The sequence below is a fragment of the Macaca mulatta genome, chromosome 16 (genome assembly GCF_049350105.2).
Source record: "Macaca mulatta isolate MMU2019108-1 chromosome 16, T2T-MMU8v2.0, whole genome shotgun sequence".
In the NCBI taxonomy this organism is placed as follows: domain Eukaryota; kingdom Metazoa; phylum Chordata; class Mammalia; order Primates; family Cercopithecidae; genus Macaca; species Macaca mulatta.
In genome coordinates, this window is record NC_133421.1 from 76865975 (window position 1) to 76892092 (window position 26118).

At 35.9% G+C, this 26118-nt stretch overlaps 1 protein-coding gene across 12 annotated transcripts in view; it reads right to left on the reverse strand.

Moving 5' to 3' along the window:
• Positions 1 to 26118, reverse strand: part of HELZ (helicase with zinc finger) — a 178623-nt gene that overhangs the window by 40926 nt on the left and 111579 nt on the right. For all 12 annotated transcript variants that reach the window (XM_015120168.3, XM_015120164.3, XM_077972575.1 and 9 more), the window contains 7 exons: positions 25165 to 25348; positions 23190 to 23418; positions 15829 to 16033; positions 11112 to 11163; positions 10098 to 10288; positions 7933 to 8140; positions 1859 to 1938 (listed from right to left, as the gene is read on the reverse strand). In XM_015120168.3, coding sequence (XP_014975654.1) covers positions 1859 to 1938; positions 7933 to 8140; positions 10098 to 10288; positions 11112 to 11163; positions 15829 to 16033; positions 23190 to 23418; positions 25165 to 25348 — 1149 coding nt within the window. The remainder of the gene's footprint in view (positions 1 to 1858; positions 1939 to 7932; positions 8141 to 10097; positions 10289 to 11111; positions 11164 to 15828; positions 16034 to 23189; positions 23419 to 25164; positions 25349 to 26118) is intronic.

Below are 26118 nucleotides of genomic sequence, written 5' to 3' on the forward strand. Positions count from 1 at the left end.
ACACATACCACTTCTGCTTTCACTGCAGCCCCCGCTTATCTATCAGGAGGTTCCCTTGGCTGCCTCATTTGTACTGCAGCCCCTCCAGAAGGTACTGAATCCTTCCAGATATAGAAGCTGTGAGTAAAGAGATGCTTATGTGATATAAGTAAATGAATAAAGAGAATAGCTGCTTAAATAAAACTAGGCTGAGGTTGGAGATACAGATTTGGAAGTCGGTATCATGAAGTGGATACTTAAAATTATGGTTCGGACTGGTTTAGAAACCATAGAATGCAAGACAGATGGGATAAGGACAGAACTCTGGGAAATCCCAACTTAAGGACTAGGGACAGATGTTGCGGGAGGCTGAGCAGGAACTTTTTAAAAAAGAGGTCATGTTAGAGAGACAGTGAAAAGTAAAAATGTGTCAAAGAAAACAAAAGAAACAAGATGGTCAAAGACAGAAGTAGAAAATAGTGCCTAATACCAAGAAAAGCCAAGTAAGAATACATTTGAAGTATGTTCGTAAGAGCACAATAGTTTCAGTGAAATGTAGACTTTGTGGGTTAAAGAGCAAATAACAGGTGAGGAAGAAAGGAGAAATGAGGTAGTAGCTATAAAGGAGATGAAGGTTAAAGAAATTATCTTTTTAAAAAAAGTCTATCAAGTAATTTGCTTACTTTAGGCTAAAAGAGATCTAAATATGCTATAGGCTAACAGGGAAGAACCAACAACTAGAAAGAATGGAAAGATAAATGAGGAGAAGGGACAAGGTCTATGTGGTACCTGAAGAGGAGAGATTAATCTTTTTTTTTTTTTTTTTTTTTTTTTTTTGAGAAAGAGTCTCACTCTGTCGCCCAGGCTGGCACGATCTCAGCTCACTGCAAGCTCCGCCTCCCGGGTTCACGCCATTCTCCTGCCTCAGCCTCCTGAGTGGCTGGGACTACAGGCGCCCGCCACCACGCCCAACTAATTTTTTTGTATTTTAGTAGAGACGGGGTTTCACCTTGTTAGCCAGGGTAGTCTTGATCTCCTGACCTAGTGATCCACCCGTCTTGGCCTCCCAAAGTGTTGGGATTACAGGCGTGAGCCACCACGCCCAGCAGAGGAAAGATTAATCTTAACAGGAACTCTTCTTCTGAGACTGGTGATCAGGAAGTAAGGGTGCTCAGGGCTATGGTAAAAGTGCTAAATTTAAGGTTACAAATTAACAAGAGAAAATCCTGATGAGGTAAGTCTAAGACAAGCCATCCAATAAGGTAACAGAATGTGGAAGGTAATCAGGCTTGAGAAGAGTCACTGAGACAACTGGGCAAAGGAAGTGAGATATGTGTGAAAGAAATGAAGGAGAGCCCTGAGGGGTCCATTCAGATTAGAAAACAAGAACTTCCAGTGGCGCTAATTCAACCAGTGACTTGATTTTCTCTAAGTAGTTTATAAGCACAGAAGCAGAGAAAATAGATGAATGGACAGATAAAGAATTAAGGGCTTAGTGGGTATGATGAGAGAATAAGGTGAGGGACCTGAGGAAGTCTTCCTGTCTCCAAGGAAGAAGTTTTCCTTCTTCACGATAATGACACACTTGTAATAACACACCTGTAGCTCTGTCTTCATTTACTACCTTATCATAGAAAATCTCTAAATTCAACTTTATCACTGAGTAACAGAATTTGAGAAAAGTATACTGATACATGAAATAGCACAGCCAAAGAAGAGATGAAGAAAGAGAGGGCAATATGGCTCACTATATCCCTGTGAAAAAATAAACATAAAGGATAAGGGTACAAATGGAGGTATTTTTCTTTAAAACATCAAGATTCCAAGATGACCAATCAGACTAAATCCACTAGAACAATGCAGTCACTAAGCAGCATACCTGTTTTGGTTCTGTTGGCTTCTTCTCTGGTGTTCGAATCTTAGTAATTTCAGGTCCGGAATTATTTGTATCACTTTTACCTAAGAAAATATTTAAAAATCCTTATAAGTTTTCTCCAGTGGATATGACATTTCCAAGGCTTATCCAATATTAGAGAAAGAGGCAGAATACTTTAAACACTTTTCACCTATTATGATCAGTGTATGACTACTTGGGTTTTGTTCTTAAATTGTCAGTCATAGTTTCTCTGTAAGAAAGTAAACTTATAAATGAAGCAAACTTCATTGACAAGACAAAGCCTAATAAGCGAATAACCTCAAAGCATCAAATAATCCCAAAGGAAACTACCCAGTCTCCAGGAATTACAGCCTCATTTGCTTAAACTAGGTGTATTAAAGGCCTTGGCATTCTTGCCTATTTATAAAGGTTCAATGCTTTCGTCACTTATAAATGCAATTAAGCGAAAATCTAAATAACGCCTCAATCCAATTTAGTAAAGGAATCTAAATGTAATAAAGATATTCAGAAAGGAATGTAGTTATACTGTTTAAAATTAATAGATATCAAACTGAGTATAAGTGGGTGAGAAATAGTAGAGGAGGCAAAATTAAGGTTTTAAAAAAGCACAGTTATAATAGACAACTCATACATGGGAAATGCTTTTAATTTACAAAAGAATTAACCAATGGATAGTTTAAGTTCCTTGAAGGAATCCTGGATTTAGGTTCTTGTTCAGAAACATTCTTTTTGGAACGCCACTGGAACTTTGTAAAATGAATTATCGCTCCAGAATTACCCTACCATTAAGCTTCAAGAAATGAAAACTACAGTATCTGAGATGAAGAATACATTGAATGGAATTACCAGCAGAATAGACACTACAGAAGAAAAATCTGGCAAATTTGAAGGCACAGGAATAGAAATTATCCAAAATGAAACATAGAGAAAAAAATTTTTTAAAAAGTAGCACCCATAAACTGTGCAAAAACTTTAAGCATCCCAATATATGGGTAATTAGAATCTCTGAAGAACAGTGGTAGGGGCAACACAGAAAAAAATATCCGAAAAGATATAAAGGTTAAAATTTTACAAACTTGATAAAAACTATAAACTCAGAGATCTGAGAAACTCAACAAACCTTGAACACAAGAAACAGGAAGAAAACTACATCAAGCCATGTCATAATCAAACTGATAAAACCAATATAAAAAGAAAATCTATGAAGCAGCTAGGGAGAAAAAGACTTGTTACATACAGAAAAACAAGGATAACGATGGCATCAGATTTCTCACTGGAAAAAAAGCAAGTGAGAAAATGGTAGAACACCACCATTAAAGTACCAAATGATAAAAACTGCCAACCAAGAATTCTCCACCCTACAAAAACATCTTTTAAAAATGAAAGCGAAATAAAGACACGTTCAGGCATACAAAAGCTGAAAGAACTCATCATCAGCAGACCTGCACTGTAAGAAATGCACTAAAAGTCTTTCAGGCAGAAGAAAACTTGTATCAGCTGGAAACATCAATATACAGAAAGAAAAATTACTAGAAATGGTAACACATGGGTAAATACTTAAGATTATTTTTCTTATGATTTAAAACTCTTTTACTTGGCTGTTTAAACAAAGATAACAATAATGTTTTGGGGACTTATATGTAAAAGTAAAATACATGACAACAATAGCATACAGGCCAGGAGAGAAAAAACAGCATACTTTAAGCTTCCTTTACTGTAAATGCAGTGGTAAAATATAAATTGGAAAGTAATCTGTCAAGATTAAAGATTTATACTATAAACCCTAAAGCAACTAGCAAAATAATAAAACAAAGAGTTGTCACTGTTAAGCCAATGGAGACAAAAAGGAGTCATTAAAAAAAAAATACTCTCCCAATCCAGAAGAGGGCAGAATAAAAGGAGAAGGGGAAAAAATCAATTGGACAAATTGAAAACAAATAGCAAGATGATAGAATCAAATTTAACTATATCAACAATCACACTAAAAGTAAATGGTCTAAACACCCCAATTAAAAGGCAGAGATTGTCACATTAGATTTAAAAAAATCAAGAGCCACCTATATGTTATCTAAAATAAACAAACGTTAAATATAAAGACACAAACAGATTAAAAGGTAAAAATATACATACACATACACATACATGTACACATACACATACACACACGCACACCATGCTATCACTTGATAAGAGAAAGCTGAAGAGGCTACACTGATATTACGCAAAGTAGATCTCAAACCAGAGAATATTTTCAGGGACAAAGAAGGTCATTCCACAATGATAAATGAGTTAATTAATCAAGAGCACACAATACTAAACATTTATCTTCTAATAATAGAACTTCAAAATTCATTCAGAACTGATAGAACTTAGAAACCTGAAAACTGAAAATTAGACAAATAGCAATTATATTGGGAGATTTCAATATCCCTCCTCAGTAATTGATGGAAAGAGTAGAATCAGCAACGATACAATGGACCTGAACAACTCTACCAACCAACTTGACCTGATTAACATTTTTTTTTCTTTTTTCAAACAGAGTTTCGCTCTTGTTGCCCAGGCTGGAGGCAATGGCACAATCTCGGCTCACTGAAATCTCCACCTCCTGGGTTCAAGCAATTCTTCTGCCTCAGCCTCCCGAGTAGCTGGGATTACAGATGTGCGCACCACATCCGGCTAATATTGTATTTTTAGTAGAGATGGGTTTCACCATGTTAGCCAGGCTGGTCTCAAATTCCTGACCTCAGGTGATCCGCCCACCTCAGCCTCCCAAAGGGCTGGGATTACAGGCATGAGTCACCATGCCCAGCCCCCAATTAACATTTACAGAGCAATCTATTCTTTTCAAGTACACACTGAACATTTACCAAAATAAACCATATTCTGGGCTGTGAAACAAATCTCATTCAAAAGCATTCAAGTCATACAAAATATGTTCTCTTAACACAATGGAATTAAAGTACAAATCAGTAACAGAAAAATTTCTAGAAAATCACCAATAATCAGCAACTAAAACACCTTTCTAAATAATCCATGGGTAGGATTTCAAGAAAAATTAGGAAATATACTGAACTAAATGAAAATAAAAATACAACATACTGGTATTTGTGGAACATATTACTGAAGAAGAAAATTATAAATCAAATACTAATATTCATTTAAGCTTTCACTTTAACAAAATATGTGCAAAGACTGTATATACCGAAACCCTTTTTTTTTTTTTTTTTTTTTTTTGAGACGGAGTCTTGCTCTGTCACCCAGGCTGGAGTGCAGTGGCGTGATCTTGGCTCACTGCAACCTCTGCCTCCCAGGTTCAAGCGATTCTCCTGCCTCAGCCTCTCAAGTACCTGGGATTACAGGCGTGCACCACCATGCCCGGATCATTTTTATATTTTTAGTACAGACAGGGTTTCTCCGTGTTGGCCACGCCTGGTCTCTAACTCCTGATTTCAGGTAATCTGCCCACCTTTGCCTCCCAAATGCTGGAATTACAGGCATGAGCCACTGTGCTCAGCCTGAAAACGTTTTTTAATACTGAAAAAAAAATAAAGACCTAACAGAAAAAAATGGAGACATATACTCTGTTCAAAGATCAGAAGAATCAGTATGTTAAGATGTTAATTCTCCCCAAAATGACCTAAAGATTAAACACAATGCCAATCCAAATCCCAGAAGGCTAAGTAGGAATTGACAAGATGATTCTAAAATATATGGAAATGCAAAAGACCTGGAATAGACAATTTTGAAAAAGAACAATGTTGGAGGACTTACACCTGATTTAAAGACTTTTACAAAGCTGTAATAATCAAGACAGCATATTTGGTGTAAACATAAACATATGCATTAATAAAAAGGATCCACACATAGGATCAACTGATTTTCAACAAAGGTTCCAAGGCAGTTCAATGAAGGAAGGACAGAGTTTTCAACAAATAGTGCTGGAATCACTGAACATACACATGCAAAACCAAAACAAAATAACAACAACAAAATCTCAGTCCTTACCCTTACACCATATATAAAATTTAACTCAAAATGGACCTAATTAATGTAAGAGCTAAAAACTATAAAACTTCTAGAAGAAAACATAAAAGAAGATCTTGGGTTAGATATATTTAAGACACAACACCCAAAACATGATCCACAGAAGAAAAAATGGATACAATGGACTTCAACAAAAATAAAAGCTGCTGCTCTTTGAAAGATACTGTTAAGAAAATGAAAGCTAGACACAGTGGCATGTGCCTGTAGTCCCAGATACTCAGGAGGCTGAGGTGAGAGAATCTCTTGAGCCCGGGAGTTCAAGGTCTGACTGGGCAACATAGCAAGACTCTGTCTTTAAAAGGCAAAAAAAAAAAAAAAAAAAAAAAGCGCAAGCCATATCCTGGGAGAAAATATTTTCTAAATATATATCTCATTAAAGATTAGTAAACAGAATGTATAAAGAACTCTTAAAACTGGAGACAATCGACCCAATAAAAAAGTGGGCAATAGATATAAATAGAGGTTTCATCAAACAAGATACACACATGGCAAATAAGCACAATAAAAAGATACTCAACATCACCCATTATTAGGGATATGCAAACATGTAAATTAATACCACAATGAGATATGATTAGATATCCACTAACAAGAGTACAATTTAAAAAAAAAGACTGACCATAGCACATGCAAATGAGAACATGGGACAACTGGAAATCTCATACATTACTAGTAAAAATGAAAAATGGTTCAGCTACTTTTGAAAAATAATATGGCAGTTTCTTATAAAGTTAAATATATATTTATAATATGCCCAGCAATCTCACTCCTAGGTATTTACCCAACAGAAATAAAAACACATGTTCACACATATGTTCACTGCAGCTCTATTCATAAGGGCCAAAAATTAGACGCAACTAATATGTATATCAACTGAGGGATGAATAAACATATTGCAGTACATCCATACAACTGAATACTAACAGTAAAAAGGAACAAACAACTGAAACATATAATCTGGGGGAATAGCAAAAGCATTAAGCTAAGTGAACAATGCTGCACACAAAAAAATTATACATTATAGAATTCCATTTTTATGACATACTAGAGAGTATGGGACAAAAGTCAGATCAGCGGTTGCTCAGGGTTGGGGGTTGGAGGATGGGACTGCAAAGGGTGGGAAGAAACTTTTTGTAAATATGTAAATATCCTGTATCTTGATTTTGGTGGAAGTTAACAACTCTGGATATTTGTTAAAATTCATCAATGTACGTTTTAACAGGATGAATTTTACTGTATTTAACTCATACCTCAATAAACTTGAATAAAAAATATGGTAAGTTTTCCTTGAAATTCTAGCAGATTTGTAGTAAAAATAACCTTTTATCAACAATCCCACAACATTAATGCGTAGTATACCACAAAAATATTTCGAGTTAACAAAAATGTTTAACAGGACCTTCCATCTCAATTTTAAATGACTACCACTTTAAAGTACTCTAAATATTCAAATTTAATATTTTTTTCAGAAACTCAGTGACACCAATCGTAAGTGGTAGGATTTAACCTAAAGGACACTCTGAGGTTACATCTCAATTTTCTATCTGTGTACATAATTTGTATCTTCTGGAGAGCGGATCCAAAGTTTATATATTAGATTCTCTCTCTTTTCTTTTTTTTTCCTTTTTTGAGATGGAGTCTTGCTCTGTCGCCCAGGCTGGAGGGCAGTGGCGCGATCTCGGCTCACTGCAAGCTCTGCCACCCGGGTTCACGCCATTCTCCTGCCTCAGTCTCCCGAGTAGCTGGGACCAGAGGCGCCCGCCACCATGCCCAGCTAAGTTTTTTGTATTTTTAGTAGAGACGGGGTTTCACCGTGTTAGCCAGGATGGTCTTAGTCTCCTGACCTCGTGATCTGCCCGCCTCAGCCTCCCAAAGTGCTGGTAGATTCTCTCTCAAAGAGTTCTATAATCCATGAGAAAGTTAACAATCATACTGTTAATGGAACTTTCTATGTGGCTAAAACTTTACATGTCATCAGTTTAGGAACAGGAGAACAACAAAGCACAACTTACCATTTCGATTTTGCTCATGTTGATCCTTCTCCTGATGCTGATTTTGTGGCTGGCCTATGCTGACAGGTGGGTGATGTCCAAGGCCATAAGGAATAGGAGATCCTCGTCCATGTGTCTGTAACAGGTTCATGTTATAGGCCATTGCTGCCTGATGTGTAATGATTCGAGGATCAACTGCAAACCTACCCTGGTATCCTGTCCATGGTACCTAGGTTATTAAAAAATAAAATACATGCATTAAGTATATTTTGGAAGACAAACTAATAGAGTGCTACTAATTAGGAAAAAGCAAACATACAAAGACATACATACGTGCACACACACACAGAGATGTTAATTTTTTCAAAATAAATAACTACAAAGTTGATGCTAATAGTAACAACTGTGTCTTAACTGGCTAAAAAACAGCTCCCTGAACCTTTAGTATGTAATGGAAAACAGATCATTTTTCAGATTAGGAAGAAACTGAGGGTTTAAAATTGGTAATTATTCCTTGAGGCATTAAATCATTTTATAGTATTTACTTATTTCCCCTCCATAGGAATGTATACATGTCAGATTACCACAAAAATTATCTTATAAAGTCATAATTGCACAGAAACATAGTTTAATAGACAGGGGAAAAGTTAAGGAAGAACTTAGCCTAAGGAGTCTCAACTCAAAAAATTTGGTATTCCAACTTAAGATGAGTAACCACATCATTTAATGTTCATCTATTATAGGTAAAATTCAAATGGGTCATTACTTTTTAATCTGTGCCTTTAATTCAACTCTATCTTAAAATACAAAAACAGAAAACTTGATTAAGTGTGTCTAGATATATAATCTCTGCATATTAACATAAAAGGAATAAATACAATGACATCTTAGCTACTGCTCCTATTATTTTATTATAACTGTTAAGTGTAAACTCTCAGAAATCTTACAAAATAGAAGCCTCGTTAACCTAATAAAGTGAAATATAAATCCTAAGGGACTTACTATTTAAAGCAGATCATGTACAATGTTGCCAGGCTGTCTGGAGAAATAACTCTGCTAAAATCCAAAGTCTGAAGTCTATGGGGAGTGGGCATGAATTACATATTTCTCATTTACAGTCATTCTCCTTGGCTGTCAGATTGTGAACTATCCTGACCAACATGGCTGAGAAATGTTTGCAGCTTAGCATTTTCCCATTCTGGAGTGTTGCCAAAAACCTTTGGCAATGATCATCTCAGCCCGAAATTAGTGCTTGCCTTAAATGAAAGAAATTGTTTCCTAGGCTAAAACTCCTGAAGTGAAAATACTCACATCAGCAAATTAACAAAATATTCAAAAATTCTAAAGAAAGTGAAAATGGGTTTATATACAAGACGGGAGGCCTCTAAAAATCTATAGTCTTACAAAGAATAATGTTTTTAAGTAGTAATTAAGATTTCATAAGATGTGGAATTTCTCAAATCAATTTAGATCCAAGTGAACTACACTAATCCAAGCCTCTCTGTGTCCTGTATTTCTTAGGAACAGTTTTTGACTTATATATAAAATGAAAACATCACTTTACAAAATGAGACCAATTCATTAGCTCCGTTAACTTTTAGCTCAATTTTCTTCAATGAAATATTTTAAAAGATTACAAAGGTGGCCGGGCGCAGTGGCTCATGCCCGTAATCCCAGCACTTTGGGAGGCCAAGGTGGGTGGATCACCTGAGGTCAGGAGTTTGAGACCAGCCTGACCAACATAGTGAAACCCTGTCTGTACCAATACAAAAAATTAGCCAGGCATGATGGTGCATGCCTGTAATCCCAGCTACTTGGGAGGCTGAGGCAGGAGAATCGCTTGAACCCAGGAGGCGAAGGTTGCAGTGAGTCAAGATTGCACCATTGCACTCCAGCCTGGGCAACAAGAACAAAACTCCATCTCAAAAACACAAAACAAAACAAAAAATTACAAGGTTTCTAAGTTGAAATATAATTTCTTCATAGTCACTAGTAACCTAATAATGAATTGTAAGCAACAATTCACAATTTGAAGGTTAGAGGCAACATTTGCTTTAAAAGAAGCTTAGGAGCACTGAAAATTTTTTTTAAAACAGAAGTTGGTAGAATACTATTTGGGATTAGCATCATTTTAGTGAAACCTATTTTACTTGATTCAATAGAAAGTATTTTGAATGTCCACTTACAGGTAAAGGCACCGACATAACTACATTCCCTCCATAGACAGCAGGTACATAAAGAATACTTGTCCCAGTGTGAGGATCTATTCTTTGAACAGGGCTTGGAGATTTTCCCAAATTTGGGTGAGGTCCAAGAGGGGGTGGAGGAGTATATGCTCTAATAGGATTGCCAATGAGTACGGAAGGATTGGGCTGAACTGAAAAATAAACAGACAAAGGATGCACTCAATAGCTGTACATAGTCATCTAGAAAAAATAATTTAAATCATTCAACAGCGAAATATGTTTCCCAGATTTGCCTAAGATATCTTATCATCAAAGAATTATCAGTGTGGAAAAGTAAAGCATATTACAAAAAAAAAACAAAGAAACTTTTATAATGCTTCCTAAAATTAACTTGAATTATACAAAGCATTCCTTGTATAAACTAGCATAATTTCAAATATTTTCTGAGGAACTCAGGATGAGTCTTTCAAGAGAGAAAGCTATGCACACATTCCTAGTAAACAGTCTTCTGTCCAAAAAAGTATACAACTCTTCAGAATAAAGTTTTGACTGGCAATTGTAACAGAACCACATACAATATGGAAGTTAAGGAATTGTTATTTTAAAAGCACAACTATGCAATATTTAAAATCATTTAAGTAAATTTTTTACCTTGAAACTTTTATGACCTGACATGTGTAGAATATAATTATTTTCTGAAAACTTATGTTGCATAAAAGGCTTAAATGTTTTTCCTCAAAACTTCTGGATATGTACATGAACACCTACAAAATCACCCCTTTTCAGAAATAACAGATCAATGCACTGATAAAACCCTAAGTGTTGAATAAAAGAATTAAGAGAGGTTCCAAAGTGACTGCGTGTGTGCGTGTGTGTGTGTGTGTGTGTCTGCCAAAAAGAGAGAGAGAAAGACAGAGAAACCATCTCCCCATTCTCCTCTTTCTTGTGGTGAAATTTGGGGGAAATCTCTTACATCAGAAAAGCAAGTTTTCGTAAGGTAATTTTTCCACTTACCAATTCCATCATTCTGGAAGTGATCATTCTGGGTATGATGAAGACTTTTCCCCTTTAAAGAAAAACACAAATGTATAATAATTTAAGCACATTTAATATTAGAAAACAATAACGATTTTCCTAATCATAGGTAAATTAACGTATACACCAATAATTAAAATTTTAAAACTGTGAGTCTATAATTAATAACCATTAGACTGCTTTGAGCCAATTTTCTTTTTAAACATTAGGTCACAGCCATCTCAAATAACACGGATGGGCCTCAAGTTTTCTCAGTTTCAAATTAAAGGTATCTAAAATTCCTTCTTTATGAATATTTTTCATTAAAATGAAATATGCAATCAACATGACTTAAATTCTATTCCTTTGAAGGAACAGAACTGCAGTTTCTCTATACATTTTCTAACAAATCACAAAACGCAGAAGTTGTTTTTCAAAGTAAAAATGTGAATCTTCAATTCTTGAGGATGAGAACCTTTAAAACAGTAAAAAGAATGCAAATATGGCTTAGGATTTATGATATTTTGAGTATAATTCATGGTACATTAAAGTATAAAATTTACTTTAACAAAACAAAAACAGGAAAAGGGGAACTGTCATCATTTGCTTGTGAGATAATCTAGCTAATTGCTAGACAGCAATATGGCAATACGTATCAACAGCATCAAAAATGTACATATGTTAACCCAGTAACCGCACTTCCAGAAATTTATCCAAATGAAGTAATCATAAATTTGGGCACAGAGAGCTTGGTTTATGTGCATAATAAATGTTAACAATCTACATGCCCATCAGTGCAGGATTTACTAAATAAGCAATAGCAAATTCACATAATGGTATATTTAGTCTACCATTAAAAATGATGACAAATGGGCAGAAACAATATTTGAAGAGACAATGGTTCTGAATTTCTGGATTAAAAACAAAATTCTCTCTTCCCATGGGCTAAAAGTAATACATATCAAGCCAACTGAGGAAAAGTAGAACATTATGCAACTTACCTTTAGACACACACAGATTTGTAAATTTGTAAATTATACCTGAAAACTAAAGAGGGGATTATGTCTACAGCAGGAAGAAAAATTCATTCTTGACCAAAGCAAAAACACAAGGATGTTTGATTTACCTACCTATCTAACTGTTGGAAAGAGCAAATACTCAGATCAGCAGTAAACACAGAAGGTTTAAGGTCAATTGGTTATGAGTGAGGAAGGGCAACTGAAGTCACAAAGTCATCAAAAAGCCTCATGAAGTCAGAAAAAGACCCCCAAAAAAATCACAGTTTGTCCATTAACCTCAAGAGAAAGAATGTTCACAGTGACTGGCACCAACTATATATATATATATATATATATATATATATATATACTTCTGAGGAATAGAGAAGTGATAAGAAAAGCATATAGAAAAAAGGAAAAAAAGGCAAAATCAAGATGGCAGAAGTAGAAGATGAGAAGCAGGAGCAATTAGAAGAGACAAGAGCGCCAGTAGCACACACACTGACAGAAGAAAGGAGAGCCAGTGACACAAACAGCAGATAAGACAGTTCCAAAAGGCTGACAAACCATTTAGATTTCTTATCCTCCAGACCTATCACTAATTTGCTAATGACTCAACAACCAGGGACAACTGCATAGCATGTAGAAGAAACACAGCAATTTAATCAGAGTGTGACAGGCAGAATGGCCCCTGTAAAGAGGCCCACATCCTAATCCCTGGATCCTGTGAATATGTTATGTGGCAAAAGGGACTTTGTGAATATTAATTAAAGTTACAGATTTAAAATAGGGAGATTATCCTGGATTATGTGGGTGAGCCCAATCTAATCCCATGAGTCCTAAAAGCAGAGAAATTTCTCTGGCTGGAATAAGGGAGATGCAGTGGAAGAGGAAGTAAGAGAGATTCCCAGGGAAAGGAGGACTCAATGTACCAGTGCTGGCTCTGAGATGTAGGGGACACAGTTGAGAACTGGTAAGAAGCCTCTAGAAGTTAAGAATGATTCCCAGCTGACAGTCACCAAGGAAACAAGAATATCAGTCCTATAACCACAGGGAATTGGATTCTACCAACAACCTGCATGATCTTGGAAGCAGATTCTTTCCAGAGCTTCCAGATAAGGACCCAGAAAGCTAATACCTTGATGCTGGCCCTGAGAAGCCCAGAGCAAATAAACCAACCAAGCCAGTTCAGACATCCGACTCATAAAATTGTCAAGTAATCTATTTGTGTTAAGTCACTATGTTTGTGCTTATTCATTACAGTAGCAATAGGAAACTAATAAAAAAATAATAACCATAATCTAGGGTAATCCTATATTGTAAAGCTGGAAGCACACTAGACAATATACATCAGCACGATGGGTGCTGTGTAGTATACTAAATAAAAAAAGCAAATTGGGGCCTATGGAGTAAAAAGATAGTGGCATGTCTACAAGTATAACTCAGCATTCTACATGGTTCAATACAGGATACAATCCTCCAGTCACTGTATTTTGTATTTTGACTCAGCAAGAAACCATAGAACAGTAAATTTACTTAGTTTACATAAAATACACAGTATTTGGTAGCTTATTAACAAAATAATAATGTAGCAGGCTAGACACAGTGCTCAAGTCTGTAATCCCAGCACTTTGGCAGGCCAAGGCAGGCGGATCCCTTGAGGTCAGGAGTTTGAGACCAGCCTGGCCAATGTGGCGAAACCCCGTCCTACTAAAACACACACACACACACACACACACACACACACACACACACACACACACAAAATTACCGGGCATGGTGGCGCTTGCCTGTAGTCCCAGCTAGTTGGGAGGCTGAGGCAGGAGAATCGCCTGAACCCGGGAGGCAGAGGCTGCAGTAAGTCAAGATCGCATCGCCCCATTGCACTCCAGCCTGGGCGACAGAGCAAGACTCTGTCTCAAAAAATAATAATAGTAATAATGATGTAGCAGTAAGCTAGAGCTAGCTATGTATGAAAGTCATGTCCCCTGTTCTCTCATACCATGAGTCTTTTGTAAAAGCTCTCTTAAGCTTTACTCATTCATTTAAAAACTACTTCTAAGTACCTATTATGAGTCAGATTTTGCTCTAGGCACAGAGGTGAGAGCAGCAAATAATACAGGCAAAAATCTCTGCCTTAACTGAGCTTATCTTCCAGTTTTTGACATGTTTCCCCAATCTCCCACTACCTCCACCCATCCAATAAACTTCTGAACAAGATCTCCTTGGTAGACATTTGCTTGAATCTATCTACTTCCTCTCACTCCTCCAACATGGCCACAGGAGAACTCAGGGGCTAACTTGCTTATCTGTGCTCCTTTAGCACCTACAATAACATCAGGCACATAGAAGTAACTTAACTGATAAATAAACAGCTAATACATTAATAGTATAAGCTTGAGAAATCTACAAGATTCATTTATGTAGAATGTGTGATACCCTAAAGATGCCAAATCACAAGTAGTATTGCACATTAGGTCCATTTTTATTAAACTAAGAATGTACAACAGTATATTAACACAGAGAATAGTTCTCTTCTCAGCGGAGTAACTATTTAGCTAAAAGATTTTCAAAGTATCAAACCATTAATTACTGCTTACACATTAAGATTTACATTTTTTGCCCTGGTGCAGTGGCTTATGCCTTTAATCCCAGCACTTTGGGAGGCCAAGGCATGCAGATCCCCTGAGCCCAGCAGTTTGAGACCAGCCTGGGCAACATGCTAAACCCTGTCTCTACAAAAAATACAAAAGTTAGCCAGGCGTGGTGGTATGCGCCTGTAGTCCCAGCTACTCCAGAGGCTGAGGCAGGAGGACTGCTTGAGCCTAGGAGGTGGAGGCTGCAGTGAGCCCAGATTGTGCCACTGCACTCCAGCCTGGGTGACAGAGACCCTGTCTAAAAAAAAAAAAGATTTACATTTTTTAAAGGAAGTGCAAAACTGATATACTCTTTTAATTCTTACTGGTAACTTTAATATGCTGATGATTATAAATATTAAAACAAAACAAAACAAAACAAAACGGAACAAATACTAAACATGCCAGTCTCAGAACTTTTTTTTCTAGACGGTAAGTGCAAGCATTTTTTTCAGGCACTCTAGCAAAGAAGCCAGGTGTCTCTGTCCAAAGTAACTACAGTTCAAAAGTGGAAATGGCCTTGACTCCCCTGCTCCACTTCCTCTGACTAGAATGCTTCTATACAAGAAATATGGGTCAAAATCAATTACAGTCATCTTCAAGAAGTCAGCCAAATTTTTTTACTCTGTCAAATACCACCTCAAACGAATCGGTCATCAGTAAAGGTTCAGAATTATTTTCTTTATATAAATATCATTATTATAACATTATTCCTTATAAAGAATGTAAGGACATGTTTTAATAAGTGTGATAATCTTTTAAACTTCTTTGTTTTATTCACATCTCACTAAAACAACTCTTATCAGTAAAGAGGATTAGGAGGTTATTTTACATAAATGATATCAAAAGTTATCAGGTATTAAAAATTGTTTTGAGAATGATTATAACATTAAGCATGACTAAATGCCACACTGTATTTTCACTTACATGTCCACACTAAACAAGTTCCTTGCAGAAACCGCTTGCCGCCAAATGTAACCTTCAATTCCAACACTTAAAGTAACTTGCAGCCCAATAAACCTTTGGCACTTCTGCGCAGTTTTCTCCCTTTAACCTCTTCAATTTCATTAACAGAGGCTTTACCTTGGGTGGTGATTGCTGCTGTTTGTTGGTACTTCCTGAATGCTGCAGTCTTAGAGCCCGGGGGATAAATTCAGGTGCCAGCGGATTCAACACGTATGTCTTCTTTAGCTCTAAAGCCTCTAACTGGGCCTTGATCTGTTCGAAAGTGATTCCATGTAGGCTATTGTTTTCATGACACAGGGCAATAAACCGTTCCCAAAATTTCCTACAGAAAAGATTTACAAGATCAGTTTATAATTCAATGGATGAGATCACAGAAATGAACATAAGTAACTAAAGATAATTTCAAATTCCACCCCAACTTCAAATCCTTAAACCCAATAGTCATCTGACTATGATTGAGATAAAATCTTTCTACTAGATCACAAGACTACAGAAGTTTGATTTTGAAACTATAGTCATACCTTGTATTACAGTACATATAAAATAGGCTCTCCATTAATTTTGGCTCATCAATGCAAGTAATATGGTCAGTACTCACCTATCCACACTAATTCAAAATGATGTTTTTTATTACCCACATAATAAGTTTTCAAAACTGATGGCAACTCATTTCATAAAAAATTTGTACTTCTAGGCATACTTACTACATACATATATATACTATATATACATAAAATTCAATATAATGAATATAAATAATTCTAATTTATATACATATGCATACACACATATACATGCATGTATATGTGTATATATGCACATATATACATACACATATATATACACACACACAGATACACACAAACATGTGTATCTATGTGTGTGTGTATATATTTGAATTATAAGGCCAAAGTAGCCTAGTGTTAGATGACTAAGAAAAGCCAACTCAAGACATAAATTTGAGTCACAAAGTAGATAATCCTCATGAAAATTCTTAAGAAATAACCAGCTACTCCTTATTTTTCTCTTAATTAACAGGTGCTAGTCACAAGCACAATTTATACCATTAACTAAGTTATAAGTGTTAAATGAATTATGAAAAATATAGGAAGTTGGAATGCTAATTTTAATGTTGATTATTCATTTCTTAATTGAATTAATAAGTACTAAAGGAGAAAAATACATTCAAAACTTGTTGCATTTGTATACTGTTGTTCCTAGGTTTGAAAATTGATTTCTAAATATTAAAATTATTAAATACACATTACAAAAGACAACATATAGTTTTTAAATTTTAAATGACTATTATAAATATGCATACCTATGTTTAATATGAGAGGTTCAAATAATGTTTTATTATGCTATAAAAGATATGTGATATGGTTTCTTCCCAAGTTGGTATCCTTGTGTCCAGGTGGACAGCAGGTAATCAAGATGGCTTCAAGAAGCATAAATGAAAAGGTTTATATTATAAAAGTTAGTATATGAATGGGAATTGAGTTATTAATATATTCATCAAACTTTGCAGAGTTTAATTTCAAACTATGCTTCTCTTACATATGCCTTCTATCCATCTTTCCTAGTTTTTTGAAGATGAGTTTAAGAAATGAATTGAGATATTGGAGATTCAGAAGGTAGAGGGGTGGGAGAGGGGTAAGGAATGAAAAACTATCTGTTGGGTACAATGTACACTATTCAGGTGAGGGGTACACTAAAAGCCCAGTCTTGATTACTATACAACTTATCCATGTAATCAGAAACCACTTGTACCCATAAAGCTGTTGAAAAACATAAGTTTAATAAGAAAAAATAAAAAATGTTAAATGGAATGAATAAACAAAAAAATAAACAAATGGGTTCAGAAAAAATTTTAGACCTATATGTAAACAACAGAAAAAGTAAAAATGCTACAAAATATTAAATATATACTTCTGACCATAAGACTAAGGCTAATAAAACAGTCATGCAGTTGCTGGAAATGTGTGTTGCCAAGAAACGCACGCTGAAAAGCTGTCCTTTATTTTTATTTTTAAGAAGCCCAATGAAGGAACTGTGCTTTTTTTCTCATCTTAACATGAGAAAATATAAGGAAGGACTATCTTATATAGCACTCAGGATCTAAAATCCATCCACTTTCCCACCCTTTTAATAAGAATAGCCACAATATTCAACTGTATGAATATTTTTATCAATACAATTCTACTATATACTATATTCAAAAGGTCTTTTTAGTCTAATTGATAAAGTATCAGTTTCATAAAGTGGCATTTCATGTTTGTGTTGGACTTCAAGACAAAGCAAAACATCAAGGAAAGAATGGATTGACTTTTACTCTGTCTAGTTGAGTTTTTTGTTTGTTCAGACAGGGTCGTGCTGTCACTCAGACTGAAGGCAGGAGGGCCGTGGCATGATCACAGCTCACTGTAACCTTGAACTCCTGGGCTCAAGCCTCTTGCCTCAGCCTCCATAGTAGCTGGGACTGTAGGTGTGTGCCACTACACCTGGCTAATTTTTTAAATTTTTTTTTGTAGAGATGGGGTCTCGCTATGATGCCAGGGCTGGTTTCAAACTCCTGGCCTCAAGTAATCCTCCCACCTCGACCTCTCAAAGTGCTAGGATTATGGGCATGAGTTACTGTACCCAGCCTCTAGCTCAATTTTTAATATCAATTTCTTATTATGTTTTTCATCTCCAGCTTACACAGCCAAAATGCTAGAACCTGATCTATTTTTAAGCTACCTTTTAAAACTCCATACCCTGTTCCTATATCACCCTCACTGACCTTGACTGCAATGAACAGAATTTGAAGTAACATTGAGTTAAGTCAAACAACCTCATACTTCACAAAAAGCTGGAGCTCGGTGACAGTCTTTGCCTACAAGATTCCAGGGATTTCAAAGAAATAGCCTTCGAGTTAAAGTATACTAATTTAAAAGTAACATTAAATAATTACTATAAGTTAATCAAGTTAAACTGGCTCTAAAAGTGACCTGAAATTTGCATGTTAAATCTGACATTTTTTTGGGGGGGGGGAGGGGGCACCGTTGATATAGCAAAATGGTAAAGCATATGGATTCTAGAACTAGCCCAAAATCTTGACTCTATCATTCAGTAGCTGTGTGACTTCGTGCAGATTACTTAGCCTCTCTTTATACTTCAGTTTCCTCATGTGTAAAGTGGGGCACCAGCACGACTATTATTATTATTCTTTACTATTGAAATGACATTTGTGTCTTCTAAATTTTCAGGGAAATGCTTCTTTCCTTCAAAAATTCTTAGTTTTAAAGCTAAAGTTTTTCCTTTTTTCTCTTTACACTGGCCCTTGAACTCCCCAATATCTGACCAAAGTACTGTGTATACAATTATGAAGCATTTCTGAATACAGATAATTGAAAGATCACATTAGAATGAGGACAAGAATTCACCACTCTGGTTATTTAAAGATTTTATCAATTCTTAGCCCCCTCCCTAAAATGTTAATATAATATTATGTTAACCATTTTTTAGTACTATTGGTTTAAAAACCCAACTGTGCATTACACTGTAATATAATTTTAGGCATTTCAAAGGATGTAACCTTATTTTTAATCACTGCCTGAACACAAAGTTTGATTTTCTTTCTGTGTTAACCTTACTTCTAAGATGACTGATAAAACACTAAAACATCACTTGGTGTCCTTAGGTCACTGTGTGTGTGTGTGTGTGTGTGTGTGTGTGTGTGTGTGGGTGTGTGTGTGTGTGTGTACACACATACATACATCTCTACACATACATGAGATATGTTTATATTTCACAGAGTAAATAAAATGTGCTAAATGAAGAAATTCAGTTCAAGGGAAGACCTTCTCCAAAGGTCTTGGTTTGAAGAAAGGTTATCACTCTCCTCTTAGCCTCCTGCCATTCCGTGCAGATTTATCTGAGCATATCCATCAGTTCTGGGAAAGGCAGCATAACCAGAGAGAAGAATGTGGGTTTTGAAGTCAATCTGACATCTGTTTGAGTGGACCACATAATAGATATGTGACCCTGGGCAATTTAATCTCTCTGAATCAGGCTGCCCATTTAAAATGCAAATAAAATATCCACATTATAGGGTTGTTAAGAGGACCGAATGAGGCAATGTGTGCAAAGTACATAAACCAGCACCTGGCTCAAAGAAAGCTGTCAATAAACAGCAGCCACTATTAATACTTGTTAGCTTGGCGCGAGAGCGGGAGGATCTTCACTATATCCATTTTGGATTAACAGAAAAAAAATCTGTTTAAAAATAAAACAAAAAAGAATATATAACTGACTGACTTCTGAACTGATATAATATACACAGTAAGTATTCCTCAAAAACTTGATTGATATTTGGGAATATATTAGTTTTTTTGAAAATATTAAATGAAAAAAGCAGGAAAACAGTCCTAATGAACTCAAAGAACTCACTCTTCCATTTTTACAGGACCCAAGAATCGTATTACATTCTCTGAGTTTACTTGTATTGTGAGGGTAAATTAATATCTAATTAAATTAGTGAGATTAAAGCTTAAATATCCATATGCCCCAACCATTAATTCTTGGGCTACAGCCATGATTAAACTGTACAAATAAAGCAGATAATCAACATTGCCATGTAACTATGAAATGTATGGTTTTTTTCCCACTCAACACAGTATATTTACTTCCCTGAAAATATTCTGCTTAGCTTATCAATTAAGGTGTATACCTTGACACTTCCCAGTTGAGTAGTAAGAAACAGGCAACAGTAGATTCAGCTTTGAAGTTAAAAATTAGCCCTGGATAATTCTGAAAGCATGGCCTCAGGAAGAATTATTCACCCATTTGCTCTAAGAAAGTAATGACTTCTGTCAGAGAATGGATGAAAAATGCTGATCTCATGCAATTCACAGTATAATATGACTCTATTAAGAAAGGGGTAATGGTTTCTTTAAAAATATTCAGGTTGGTAAATATATTTGGAGTTATATGTAAGGAGAACCCAAACCTAATGTGGCTTAATACTATTCTTTTTTTAATTTTCTTTGAGGCAGGGTCTTGCTCTGTCACCCAGGCTGGAGTGCAGTGGCGTGATCACTAGAGCCTTGACCTCCTGGGCTCGAACGATCCTCCCACCTCAGCCTCCTGAGTAGCTGGGACCACAGGCACATGCCACCACACCCAGCTGAACTTTGTATTTTTTGTAGGGACAAGGTTTTGCCACGTTGCCCAGGCTGGTCTCAAACTCCTGAGCACAAGCAATCCACCCACCAGGGCCTCTCAGAGTGCTGGGATTACAGGTGTGAGCCACTGTGCCTGACCGTAACACTATTCTCATATCCGTTTACTCCCCTCATAGTTTCTAGTTGTTTTCAACACATTCCAATCTACATATGTGCTTTAATATATTACATTCTAATCAAATAGTATGTGCTGTCTCACTTATCAAATAATAAATATAAGCAAAAATGGTAAAATACCACAAGCAACATTCTAACCAAATATACTTACAATGACTAGTAAAGTAATATAAAGTAAAATTCTTAGGATGAAAGCCAAAATAGTAGACTCCTTGATATACTTGGTTTCTTCTATTCATTTGTAACTTAGGATATTTTCAGCTAGGCGTGGTGGCTCACGCCTGTCATCCTAGCACTTTGGGAGGCCAAGGTGGGCAGACTACCTGGGGTCGGGAGTTCAAGACCAGCCTGACCAACATGGAGAAACCCCGTCTCTACCAAAAATACAAAAAATTAGCTGGGTGTGGTGGCCTGTAATCCCAGCTACTTGGGAGGCTGAGGTAGGAGAACTGCTTGAACCCAGGAGGCGGAGGTTGCAGTGAGCCGGTATTGTGCCAGTGCACTCCAGCCTGGGCAACAAGAGTGAAACTCAGTCTCAAAAAAAAAAAAAAAAAAAAAATTCTCCTCCCTCCAATTTTTTGTCATTAGTGACTACAAATGCATGGCAATATGTTTTTAAGGTATGAAATTAAAGATGTTACAACAGAATTGTTTATAGACAAAGTCACGGACCCTCCAAGCTTTGATTTTTAAAGAAGAAACATTTTTTTCATCAATTAAAACTCTACTTGATTCTTCTGATGACAGCTTTCCCCTAGAAAGGCCATGAACTTTTTGAGGGTCTTAAATTCTGATACATCAAACTGATTCTTAAAGGTGTCAAATAGTCTCCCTTCCCATAGGATTTTTCTTCCTGCTAGAATACAAAAACAGATAATAAAGTGCTGTCATCATCTATATTGTAAGAAAAAAAAACCTGATTTAAAGAGTGCCATGTCCTAATAGTTTTGTCTACTTTAATTCTAACAGATCAAAAAGAAATAATTACCCCAAGGCAGATTCAGGACTATCTACATTTCTTTTTACTATTCCAAACTTCCTATGACAGGAACTAGCATACTTATAAAATTTTAAGTAATCCCTAGTGTATTTCTTTCTTTTTCACAAAAGAATATATAAATATCTGTTCAACTGCTTTTTTTTTTTTTAAATGCTAACACAGTTCTTCAATACTCAAAAGGCCAAATTTTCTATTACTGGCTTCATACAGTTAAAATTCCAATTCACTGGTATAAGTCACAAGTGTATAAAGAAAGATTTTGGTGTGTAGGTTGGTATTTTAACCATATTTAGTAGAAATTGTTCCTTAAAACTAAAGTCTAATGAATACTAATAATGCTATCAAAAGACAAAAGACAAGTAATGACCACGTCTAACCCCCTAATGTTAAGATCTTCTGGATTAACCAGATACAAAGAATTATCTACATTGAGAAGCCTTGAGAGAGCAAGACTACAGAAGGAAATTCATCAAAAATTAGAACAATGAAGGGGAAAAGTGAGGCACCAAGGGATACAAAAGTTAATATCCATCAATTACAGACACATACATGAAACCAGCTCAGGACCCTTGCTCTGGTTGTTGCTTCTTCCTGGAGCACTTTTAACCCAAATAGCTTCTCCCTCACTTCCAAAGTCAGCTTCTCAGTGAAGTCTGCTCTCACCATGCTATTTATAATCACAAGCCAGTCTGCCCCGTCCCCATCACTCCTAATTCCTCTTAATATTTTCCTTTCCATTCAACTTACCATGTAAAATACTATGTAATATTCCTATTTAGTGTATGGTAATCTTCCTCTCCTTAATAGTAAAAAGTAAGCCCCACAAATAACATGTAAGCCCACAAGGGCAGAGATCTTTTGTGTATTTTGTTCACTGCTGTATCTTTAGGAGCTGGAAGAGTGCTTAGAACCTAGAAGTCACTCAGGAAATATCTCTTGAATAATGGCTCAATGAATACACAATTATGCATACAATAAATAGATTCAAAGTAATATGCTTTTGTGTTCCCATTGGATATCAGGCTATAATAAACCTGATTTTAATTAGCCAGAAGGTCATATGAATAAATGTACACACAGGGATACAAATCATGTCACATTTCCCCTTTAATGTCTCAACATTAATACATATTTACCTGCATCTTCCAATAGAGCACAGAGCAATGGGATCACCCACCACAGCAACCAGGGATTGTGCTCTTGTGATGGCAGTATTGAGAAGCTTGTAGTTAGATAAAAAACCATAATCTAAGTCCTCTGTGGAATCTTCCAGAAGTTGCTCTTTCTTTTTAATTGGTGTCTGTTTATGTTTACAAGTATGTCTTGTACGTACTGTGCTAAGAAACAAAACTCTGAATTGCTTTCCTACAAAGAAAATTTTTAAGAAAAGACTTAAGATTGTCATTCTGAACCACTGATATAATAAAAGCATTGCATTTTTTAAAATGTAATTGCTAAATAACAAACATTGGCAAAGATGCGGAGAAACTGAAACCCTTATGCACTGCTGGTGAGAATGTCCAATGGTACAGCTGCTGTGGAAAACAGTGCAGCAGTTCTTCAAGAAATTAAGCAGAGAACTACCATATGATCCAGCAATTCTATGCTTACATACATACTCAAAAGAACTGAAAGGAGGAACTCAAACAGATATTTGTACATCCACATTCATAGCAGCATTATTCACAATAGCCAAAAGGTGGAAGCAACACAAGTAAGTATCCCTGGACAGAGGAATGGATCAACAGAATGTGGCATATACATACAATAGATTATTCAGCCTCATAAAGGCATGAAATTCTGACACATCTTACAACATGGATGAACCTTGAAGGCATTATGCTAAGTGAAATAAACCAGTCACAAAAGGACAAATACTACATAATTCCATTTATATGAGGTAGCTAGAATAGTCAAATTCATAGAGAAAGAATGCAGAAGGGTGACTGCCAGGAGGTAAGGAGGAATGGGGGCATTTAATGCGTATAGAATTTCAGTTTGGAAAGCTCAAAAAAGTTCTAGAGATGAATGGTGACGACTGTTACACAATAACGTAAATGAACTTAATGCCACAGAACTTATGTGCATAAAAATGGTTAAAATGGTCAATTTTACATCATACATATTTTATGACCATAAAAAAAATATTTTTAAGGATACTGTTGGAACCAACCTTAAAAACTATCCAGTCCCACGTTCCACCCAACACAAGGACCCTTTGTTGAAAGAGTCATCTAGTCTCTGGCCAACGGGGGCAGGCACAGTTGATTTCATAAAGAAGTCTACAGAAAGTCTAGGTGTATATCATTTTTTCTTATGTGCTTCATATAGTAACATATCTATTCCCTCACCCTATGACGAGTCTCAATACAATGTTGATGTCAATCCTTAGTCTTCTCCTCTCCAGGCCAAACATCCTAGTTTTCTCATGGCAGTTTCTTGACCATTCACTACCTTAAGTCTTCTCTGGGTGCTTTCTAATTTACTCCTAATGTTCTTTCTAAAATGCTCACCTAAATTCTGTATAATCTGGATAACACATTGTACAGTAGAACTATTTTTTTCCCATGCTCTTACTGCTGGATATTACCATAAAACCTAACATTGTATTAGGCTTCATTTAGAGTTCACATCGTAATGTTGCTTCATATATTTAAAAGCACAAATTTTATAGCAATTAATTAAATGAAGATAATTTAAAGGAGTTGCTGTTAACTATAAACTTAGAAAAGCCTATAAAGGAGTTGCTGTTAACTATAAACTTAGAAAAGCCTATACATAAAAAAGAAATTCATCCTCAGATACAGTATAACCGCAAAATGTGTGATATACTATTATGATTGTAATTCACAGCATACACATACTATGTGGCACTGATACAATTATGGTCATAGAAAAGGTATATTTGTTAATACTTATTTTGTTTGGATATAAAAATTTAATAAACATGTAAATGAGTGCAACCTTTAATTGCCAAACCTGGCATTAAAGAACTTGATATGAAAAGAACACATAAGTTCAGAAAAGAGATCTTAAGCATTAAAAATCCAGTGTGAACACACTTTAGATTTAAGCATTTGAATGACTTAATTCATTTCAATTGATACTTACCTTGAACATTTAGCACCCTTTCTACATTAACATCAGATAATCTCTTTTTTCGAAGTTCAGCACGTATTCTAAACACTTGATCAGCATATGGAGTCACCACACCAATACTGCCATCATCTAACTTCCCCCACGCTACTGGCCACTTCCTTCTTAACTCTTCCACACGTTCCACCACTTCAAACACCTTTAAACGAACATACACATACATATTAAAGTCATCATCAATGTTTGGAGAAAATAATATCGTAACCGAAACACATTTATAAAGGATCCCATTTTAGCAGACATCATTTAAAAAAAAAAAAAAAAAAAACTACCTCTAAATGGGAGTAATGCTTTGCTGATGTGAATAGAATGAGAATATAATTTTTCCATTTACATTTTAAAGAGTAAAATTCTCCAATACTACAACCAGTGAAAACATGAAAATCAGGGGCAATGCTACTGGCCCCCAAGTTCCTGTGTAGGGAGGAACAAGATCAAGTTCCTGCATGGGGAAAAAGACAGGCCATGATCCTAGGGGAGGTAAGTTCTCACAGCCCCAGTAATTCTAAGTCCACTATCTTCAGATCAGAGAAACTAACCAACTAGAAGCTTCCTGTCATCAGGGACGTCACTAATTCCCAGCAGTACAAGGCCTAACATTGTCCCCTTCCTCACTGATATAACTAAGCAGACCAGCCAACAGCCACCAATTGACAACAAACCACAGTTGGGAGTAGGCCACATGTGGATCACAGAGACAGACTTTCAGAATTCACTACCTGCTAGTGGTACAAGTCCAGCCAAGCCATTTCATTAACCTTGCAATAAAGCAACACCACAGTTTATGCAACTAAATTTTTCAGACCCTAATTATTGGATTATGATAGGGTTTTTAGGATAGTTTGTTCTACTTTAATTCAATAAATTGATCAAACAGTTTCAATGTTTGGCACAGTGGAGAAGGTACAA